This window comes from Monodon monoceros, unplaced genomic scaffold (assembly GCF_005190385.1).
Source record: "Monodon monoceros isolate NGI ecotype Baffin Bay Population unplaced genomic scaffold, NGI_Narwhal_1 Super_Scaffold_18, whole genome shotgun sequence".
NCBI classification, from domain to species: domain Eukaryota; kingdom Metazoa; phylum Chordata; class Mammalia; order Artiodactyla; family Monodontidae; genus Monodon; species Monodon monoceros.
Window position 1 is genome coordinate 90,308,487 of NW_021703774.1, and position 9,918 is coordinate 90,318,404.

Genomic DNA, 9,918 nt, shown 5'->3' on the forward strand with positions numbered 1-9,918 from the left:
TTAGACAATTCAGTATGTTAAATGTAACTATCCTATAGGATATAGCACAACGTCCTAGGTCAAAGGCCTGAACAACAACACTGGCAGAAATGATGGCCTCTATTACCAAAGCATCTCTTTAACGTTCTGGCTTTCTCCCACTTTCAATTCTCCACTGGACTATTATTATGTTAACTTTACACTTGTTCATTTTCAATACACATTAGAGGTCACTGGCACAACATCTGTAAAATTTAGCCTCAATAATTTCACCTCAAGAAGAGAAATTTTGAATCTTGAAAATTCTAAGAGCTTTCTTACCATGGGAGGCCTTGCAGTAATTGGTCCAAAAGGTGTGGGCAAATTCATTTTATTCATAAGATGAAGCACCTTAATAAAAGTGGTAAAACATTTAAAATAAAATAGAAAAATGATGATTCAACTCATATCTGATATTTTATGTACTTAAAAACTTTGCAATAACACTATTCATTACTTTAGTGCAAAGGAAGGACCACCTCTTGCCTTTATAATCCCAGGACAGGGCTAAACTAGTATATCTCAGGCACTGGTGTATCTCAGAAGACTGGCCTTCCTAAAATATTTGTCAATTCTACAAATACAATTATTCTCATTATTAAAAATGTCATGTTCTTACAACATAAAAATTTACTGAACTGTTTTTTTCCCTTGATTATTGTGAAATTATGAAACACAGAGAAGTACAACAAAGAAGATAAGTATCACCTATATTTTGTACTTAAAAGTACGTTTTATTGTCAGTACTTTCAAGCATTTGCTGAGGGGTCCTCTAAGTCCTTTCCTTTAAGAAAGGAAAAGGTGTATGCTAAAGTAACAAAGAATTACCAGAAATTATATTTCCCAAATTAGCTTATGTTTATTAGTATTATTAATACTAAACATGTTAGTATTTTTAAGCTATAGTTTATAAAAGCCTTTACTTGAATGTAGTAATTTTTCATTACCTTTTGCAATGGACTGAATGTTTGTGTCCCCCTCCAAAATTCTTATGTTGAATCCTAATCCACAATGGGATGGCATTAGGACATAAGGCCTTTGGGAAGTAACTAGGTCATAAGGGTAGAACCCCCATAAATGGGATTAGCATCCCTTATAAAAAGCACAAGAGAGAGCTCTCTCACCCTCTTTCAGCTACATGAGGATACAAAGAGAAAACGGCCATCTGTAACCCAGAAGAGGGCCCTCACCAGAACCTAATCATGCTGGCACACTGATCTCCAACTTCTAGCCTCTAGACTGTGAAAAATAATTTTTTATTATTTAAAAGCCACCCAGGCTATGGTACTTAGTTATAGCAGCACAAACTAAGACACCTTTAAAATACTGAAACATCATTGTCCCTACAGGAATTAGTGTAATACTATTATAAAAAAAAGTTTGAGAATTAGCACGAAAAGTAACATATAAGGTTGTACAAGTACTTACTTTGAGGAACGTTTTATTCTACTTACCTGTACGTAGAACTTAGGCACACTTGCCAAAGCATTTACTATGTTTGCTAGAATTGTGCTTGAAGGTGGTGGGTACATATACTTGAGGCATGAATTTAGAGGAAAAGTCAACCTAAAAAACATATTTAAAAATGCTTATTGTGCTTTAGTAAGTTTCATATCAATAACTCATTTTAGGTAACCTAATAACATACAAATTGCTCAAATGATTCAGTAAGAGTACTCTGTTCCTAACAGATCCAATTGATTACATTTAAAAAGATACTTGCCTTCTGATTGCATTATAGAAGAATACGGCATTTCTTATCAGAGAATATCTTACAACTTTGAACATTTTAATGGAACCAAATTCAGTGACAAACTCTTAGAGCTCAGTATGTTTAATCAACACATTAAAAATATGCACGATATATAATAAAATGTTCTTTAAAAAATTATCTTATTTGCAATACACACACATCTGCCACATACACCACCTATCCAAAACAAAACCAAAAGAACAATGAAATACAAACAAAAAATGCTAACCCATGGTTTGGTGCAATTCCATTTTCTATGGTTAAACAATCAAGTTCTTTCTTTTCTTTATCATCTTCCACAGTATCATCAGACCTAAGAAATACAGAATCAAAGTTGATCTTACCTTTAGAAATAGAATGAAAAATTGCATACAAAAATGACATATTATCTTTTCAAACGGCATTATGAAAACAGTTCCATAAGTAAAACTTTCAACTATTTCTTAAGTAAACACCAATAAAAAAGAGTATCTATTCCAGATATTATAGAAGGCATGGCACATTTTCATTTACTCTTCACAGCAACCCTATGAAGATGGTATGATAAATCTCACTGACACCCCCGCCCCACCAAAACTGAAGTTCACATGGTATAAATCAGTGGCACACAAATTTCCTCAATGTACATCAATGAGGGTCTGTTAAAACTCGGACTGCTGGGGCCTATCCTCCTCCCCACCCCCAATACCCCAAATTTCTGATTCAGTAGGACTAGGTTAAGGCCTAAGAATCTTTCTTTCAGTCAAGATCCTAGACGATGCAGCTGGTACAGGGATTATACTTTGAGAGCCACTGGTGTAAAGCAAATTTATAAAGGTTATATAACTACAAAGAATTACAGCTGGGACCCAAATACCAGGCCACGCCTATTCATGACACCTTGCTATATCTAACACAAGGACTTTATACTAGTTACCTTCCCTCCACTTAAAGTTGAATGCTTTTCCCCCTACTCTTTTCCCACTTCACATTGATTAATTCCTAATATTAAATCAATACTCAGGTTCCTAATGCACAATTAGGAATGAACAAATATATTGCTTTAATGTACTAGATTCAGTAGAGAGATATAACCATTTACTGTTTCAAATTATTTACCTGCTAGTCTGAAAACAATCCAAGAGCAATACAACGGATTAAAAAAAACACTTTTAAAATGTACGAAAACCTATCTACATACCTTTTCTTTTTTTCAGTGCTTGAAGAAGGACATGGTGAATGAACCTGATCTTGCTCTTTTGCAAATTCAACAACTAAAGTATGACCTAAAAGCTTCAGCTGATGAAGTCTTGTCAATGCCTTCAGTTGGAAGAGTAAAAAAAAAATTAATAACTGTACCAAAATTATTTGTTAGAGACCATATATAATTTATACATGTTTTTTGTTAACGCTCTTAACATTTCCTTGGCTATTTCTTACCCATTTCTCATCTCAGGCTGCCAAGGCTTCATTACTTATTAAGCAACTGCTTCCAATCACTTAGGAAAACTAAGATCTGGTTAAATACAATGCTCCCTATACCCAGGCAGCTGAAAATGGTTAGAAAAACAAACATAATGAATTGGGCTAGTCTCACTTTAAATTCACAACCACAAATCTGAGGGTGACCCTTAAAGAAGCCACAGTCAAATATATTAGTTCATTTTTTCTACTAATCTCTAAGACAATATTTTGTACTATTTCCTTCTTCCTCAACCTCACAATACTCCTGTCCCATTCTTTTAGCCTAGGATACTGCTTCCTACTTTGAGAAAACTGAAGCAACAAGATGAGAACTTCAGATTTCCCACCATAAGTTCCCATCTACCAGCTTCTGCATCCACATATTATATCTTCTATCTGTTATCACATGTTAACAATCCATGTTTTTATTTAAATCTAGTTGTTTTACTTGTATACTAAATCCCAGCCTCTCTTCTGCTCTCTGGAACTGTACAGGGTGTGTTCCTACCTACATTGCTAATTTTCTGTCCTCTACTGGATCATCGACATCAGCATACAAACATAGTCTGATTTCTCCCATCCTAAACAATATTTTTTCTTCATCTGTTGATCCAACTTATCACTCTTGCCCACTCACCCCCACCCTCACTCCGCTTTAAATTACTCTTGCAGTAAAACTCAAGAATTATCTATGCCCTCTATCTAAAATTCCTCTCTGCCCATCCAGTCTCAAACTCACTCCAATCAGGTTCATGCCTTAATTAGTCCACTGACACTGCTTGTCATAAACAACAAATTCTGTACTGCCACAACAATGGTCAATTCTCAATCTTCATTTTACTGCATTTAACGCAATCGCTCCACTCCCTCCTTCATACATGTTCTTCACTTGGTGTCTAGACACTATAATTTCCTACAGGTTTCTTCCCAGCTCATTTGTTTCTACTCCTCAATCACGGTGGCTTATGCCGTCTCAAACTCTTAATGCTGTCACGCTCCAGAGGTGTATTATTGGTCCTCTGTATCTAATCCAGCACCTTAATTTAAAAAACCATCTCTATGCTGATGATTTCCCAATTTATAATTTCAGCCCAAACCTCTGTCCTTAAATCCAGGAACATATATCCAAACTACTGGAAAGCTTCTCTTAATTTTAAATATTTTAAAATTAAGACTTCAGGAATTGAATCTTCTCTCCCCATCCCCCCTCAAATGGTCTCCATCTGGAACCTTCCGATGGTAATCCCCTTCTTTCACTTACTCATGTCAAAAGTCTTGGAACCATCCTTAACACCTCTTTCCCACATTGCATATCCAAGCCACTGAGAAATCCTGTTTGCTTCTACCTACAAAATATATCCAGAATCTGACTATTTCCTACCATTTCCATTGCTATCATCATGGTCCAAGCAACCATCATCTCTGGACCGAATTAACAGTGTAACCTTTTAAGAGATTTCCCTGTTTCTACTCTTCCCTGCCTTCCATCTACTCTCAACACAAAGTGATACTTTTAAATATAAGGTGAATTATGTTACTGCTTTGCTCACAATACTACAATGGCTCCCAGTTTTACTCAGGGTAACATCTATGGTCCTTACAGTACCTACATGATATTGCCCTCTTACTTCTCTGACCTCAAATTCAATATCTCCCCTCATTTTTTTTTTGCTTTAGCCACAAGCTAGTGCATGCCAGCTATTCCTCTTACTAGAATGCACTTCCCCAAAATTCCCTTAGCTAACTTCCTTCACTTCCTTTAAAGTGTTGCTCAAGTATGACCATAACTACCTTAACTGTAGCTTAATCCTCCCAACCCAGCACTCCTGATCCTATTGTTCTTTTTTTATAGTATTTATCACTTTCTAAAATATTAAACTCATTAAGTTTATTATTTATGGTCTGTCTCCCCTTTGAGAATGTGAGCTCCGATGAGGGCATAAATCTGTGTTTTATTCATTGATATATCCCAAGACCTAAAGCAGTATCTAGCACATAGCAGGCACTCAATATTTTTTGAACAAATGGAACGTTAGGCCTTAACAGGGACTATAATTTTTTTTTTTTTTGCGGTACACAGGCGTTTCACTGTTGTGGCCTCTCCAGTTGTGGAGCACAGGCTCCCGACGCGCAGGCTCAGCAGCCATGGCTCACAGGCCTAGCCGCTCCCCGGCATGTAGGACCTTCCCAGACCGGGGCACGAACCCGTGTTCCCTGCATTGGCAGGCGGACTCTCAACCACTGCGCCACCAGGGAAGCCCAACAGGGACTATAATTTTATTCTACCATCTTTATGCATCCTTATTCGACTCCATTATACAAAGCAAGTTTCTATACGTTTCAATAATTTTCAAGTCCTTAAATCAGCCTAGACCTCTTACTATCCGTGAGCCTTTGATTATCTGAAATACAGCTGAATTGCTTTAAGTTTCTTCCTCTCAAAATTTATGTCATACATTCTTTTCAAAGTTATGGCTTTTAAGTTTTAATGTTAGACAATGACTGGTTCCATGCCCTCTCCTCCAAGTTAATCTTGACTCTAAAACAAGGTAGTTTTCATTACCATATTTTACTAAACACCTTTTATGCTATATTTCAAAAGGTCTTTTCTGAAAAAATTTTTTCCTATACTTTAATCCATATAATGTGAAAGTCCTCTGTAATCCCATCCTTGGAGAAAGACATTTATTATTCAATTTGGTGTATAGCTCTGCTACATTTTGTTCTATGCATAAACTAACATACACAGTATTGATACTAGTTTTCCAAAATTCCAAGGTTACATATTATATAATGTTTTGCAACTTTATTCATGTACTCTATCTGGGCTACATTCCTTATTAATACATATTCATTTGAGCTCATTCTCTGAGAGTTGTAGTTCAGTGTATGGATATACTACAATTTAAAGTATCCTTCCCTCTTATTGATAAGAATTTGGGTCATTTCTATAGTTTCACAATAAAAATACTTTACTAATAGACTGTGTTCGTTCTTCACCTTGTGTCATCACAGGATCTTATCTTCTTAAAACTCTCTTCTTCTTGCATCCATGAGAATTTATTTTCTAGTTCTACTTCCTTTTTAACTTCTCCCTCCCAGTCTTCTTTGCTGGCTCTTCTCCCTTTGGGCAACCATATCCATTTACCTTGTTGAGGAAACTCCATTTTTAACCCTGCCTCAGCTCTAGGTCCATATTTTTAATTGTTTTTAAAATATTTCCACAGAAGTAGCCCACAGACTCCACAAAATTAATAGATAATATGTGAATTCATTACCTACCTTTGCAAACATCCTCTGAATCCTGCCCCTGTCAACTAATGTTAATAACCCAATAACTCAGTCCAAAAATTTCCAAGTATTCCCTCTCTCTCAACCACTACATCTACAAGGATCACAGGACCAAAAAACACAATCTCTACCAAATGTGTATCTACTTCTTCCTTTGTCTTCTTACTGCCTTATTCAGATCCTTTCTCTTGCCTTAGCCATTATAACATTTCTCTTGTCTTTGCTTTCCATTTGGTCTTTCTAACTCTAATCTTTTTCCATATCCAATCCATTACATGAATTCTACCAGACGTCTTTCACAGATCTGACCATATTACTGGTCAGCTCAAATATATCAAGTGCCTTAAGAATAACTACTAAACAAAGTTCAATCCCTCCCTCCCTTCCACCCAAATTTAGACTCAACCTATCTTCCAAGTCCTATTTCAATTTCAACCCTTAGTTTTTGCTCCACTTAGAACTTTCCATGCCCCACAGCTTTATTTAGTGTTCTCTAAACCTGGAAGGTCCAACTTCCTTTGTTTTCTTCTCAAAATCTAACTAATCATTAAAGGTCTACCTCAAAGGTCACCTCCTTTGCAAATGATCCCCTAGGATTTTTTTAAATATATATATATTCCATTTAATGCTTAAAACATCTTGTCTTGCAACACTTAGAGTTATCAATGTTTGCATCCTTTTGAATTTGTCACTTTTAATTACATATGAGATTACAATTCAATTTTAATTCATGTTCCAGTTAATCTACTAGTCTTATGTCCAAACATTGGGCAAAATCTGCCAAATGACAAACCAAATGTAGCCTATGGAGCAAACTCTGAAAATACAAACCCTTTCGCTTTTAAAAACTATAGTTTAACATTATGCTCCATTTTTTAAAACTGGATAACAGAAAATTGTTAATAATAGAAAAGAAAAAGTCATACCTTTATAGCTGCTTTTTCATTAGGGAAAGTAGCAAAAGCTGTATGTTTCTGAAAAAGAAGGTACAAATTATTTCAAATATAATTTCTCATAAGGAAGTCTGATATTTTACCAGCTGACAGTGATTTGACACATTAATAAAATCACAGAAAAGGACAGAAAATCCAGATCATTTAACTGATTACTAAATTCAGTACACTGCTTTTGAATCAGTTTAGGATCAAACTTCTGAGATGAAAGACTTTCTCATATAAAGGGGCACACACACACAGCATGTTTTACATATATTTTCAAGTAGTTCGACAGTCCATAAGTTTAAAAACCCCTACTATACACAGAGGACCACCCTTAAGCCATCCAAAAATATAAAATACCTTCCATGTATAACGCATCTAAGATCTAAACTTTCCTCTATATAGCCAAATGCAAAGCTTAAATTGGTCTTTCTCCTAACTCACTAATTCTCAACCCTGGCTGCATTATTAGAAACACCTGGGGAGACTTTAACCACTGATGTTTTGCCCCATCACAGGCCATCTGGCAGAAACTTAACATCACCACTGCTATTTTAATGGAGAGAACTCATCTAAAACATCTTCAGGTATAAAGGAAAATAAAGTAATTGTGTACATCCCAGTGTTGGACTTTGAACAGTCTTAAAATATTGCTCCCTGAAGGATTCCGTTGGAAATTTTTTATGAATAACATCCTCGTCAAAAACTTAGTAGAAATCCTGTAACTAGTTTACTCAAGTTACCGACTACTGTAGCTTCTCCTCTATTTTGATGAATGTCTTAACGCTGGTTTATAAGTACCAAGATTTTTAAACAGTCCTTCGTTACATATTTCTGAGAGTACTCTTGAGCCTAAGAGAAATACCTCCAAATTCAGCGGAGTTTCGAGATTCCCAGGATGGGAAAATGGAACATAACTAAGCTTCTCTTTTCATTTTTTCTTCTTTGCCTTTCTCACTTGCCCTTTTCCGCAGCGCGGCGACTAACCTAGGCTCGAGCCAATTAAAACCTGACTTGGGACTATTTTGATATGAAGGAGGAAAGACTGGGAAGCCCCCACTACACAAGCGCATCTCCCTCACTCTTTTCTGTCTTCTTCCTTCTGTCAGAACTCCCCCTCCCCAGGTCAACAGCCAAGGGCCTTCCCCGGAGGCTCGGGACTGGCGCGCCCTTACCAGTCGCCCCTTATCGGACAGGACGCGCACGGACTGCGCCCCGAAATACTTCAGTAAGTCCTCTTTCTCCTCAGCGGTCAGCTCGGCTGGCAGGTGCCTCACTAGAAGGGTTCGGTCGCCCCGCGGCGGAGAAAGCGAAGCAGAGCTCTGACATCCTCTCGACATTGGCAGCGGCTGTTCTGAAGCCGCCATTTCTCACGGAGAACCAACAGGGAATCCACTGAAGAAACCGCAGTGATCATAAAAAGCTAAGCTAAACGAGTGTTTTCCCACTTCGCGCTAAGGATTCTGGAAACAAGGAAGTAACGCGAGAGATGTCGCCTTCTCGCGAGACCTGCACCACGGACGGGTGCCAGCTCTTCGGAGACACGTTCCTCAGAGTGAAGGGCAAGGTTACACGGTGATGGGAAAGCAAAATGATTCAAATTCCAGGTAGTTGATGATGGCATTAAAAACAAAAATTCCCCCGAGATAGGTGTAAGTATTTAAAAAAACTGTCAACGCGTGAGAGACTTAAGCCGCGTTCACGAAAGAGGAAGTAACCCCAAGGCCAGAAGGAGTCACTGCTGCGCATGTGCTAGCTGGGAGCGGGTCTGGGCGTGGCGCCAGGGAGGTCTGGAGTTGCTATAGCCGGGTTTCTAATCCTGGCAGATTGCAAAATGCTTCTGATTGGCTGGCTGGGACTTGGTGTGGGAATACCGGTTCTGTGTCTACATTCGGGATGATAATGCCTAAAGATTGCACATTCTTTCTTTGGCTCAGTAGCCTTCACTTAGGCAGGCGAGCTCAGTTTTAAGGAACAAAAAGTTGAGACAGACACTTGTTTTCTTGAATCATCGGACACGTAGCAGCAGCGTGATAACGGTCTGGCCGTGGTTCCTTTTCACGGAATTAGCGGCCTCTGGGAAGAGATGCCCTAATATAAACCGCGTCAACAACTCTAAGGTGTAGGTACTCCTCCCCATTTTACAGTTGAGCACTCTGATGTACAATACAGGGAGGTGTAAGTCACACAGCTATTAAATGACCGAACTGGGATTTGACCCTGCTAGTGTGACTGGCCTTTACACTATTCTAACCCGTTTCTGAATGGAGCGAGGCAGAGAAGTCTTCCTTATTCCATACAAAGAGGGCATTGAGGATTCTGGATAGAGGTATTATTTTAGGTGCAGCTACTACAGTCTGGAGGCCCAAGGTGCCTCTTAACTGCTCTTTTTATTTGCTACTTGATTAGATGGTAACTGTATCACAGTAAACAACATATCGAAGTTTGGCTCCCATGGAAGACGGGTTGGGGAAC

At 37.9% G+C, this 9,918-nt stretch overlaps 1 protein-coding gene across 9 annotated transcripts in view; it reads right to left on the reverse strand.

The window, feature by feature from the left end:
- RNPC3 (RNA binding region (RNP1, RRM) containing 3) overlaps positions 1–8,882 on the reverse strand; it is a 34,414-nt gene extending 25,532 nt beyond the window's left edge. For 6 of the 9 annotated variants that reach the window (XR_003794618.1, XR_003794619.1, XR_003794617.1 and 3 more), the window contains exons 1-6: positions 8,619–8,810; positions 7,432–7,479; positions 2,952–3,070; positions 2,001–2,084; positions 1,473–1,584; positions 301–369 (exon numbers count right to left, since the gene is read on the reverse strand). Coding sequence is in view for 4 of the 9 variants with exons in the window: in XM_029230541.1 (XP_029086374.1) it covers positions 301–369; positions 1,473–1,584; positions 2,001–2,084; positions 2,952–3,070; positions 7,432–7,479; positions 8,619–8,810 (624 nt within the window). In the remaining 5 variants the exon portion in view is untranslated. Of the gene's footprint in view, positions 1–300; positions 370–1,472; positions 1,585–2,000; positions 2,085–2,951; positions 3,071–7,431; positions 7,480–8,618 lie in introns of all 9 variants that reach the window. The other 3 variants (XR_003794620.1, XM_029230540.1, XM_029230543.1) reach the window with 2 other exon arrangements.
- Between the last annotated feature and the right edge of the window lie 1,036 nt (positions 8,883–9,918).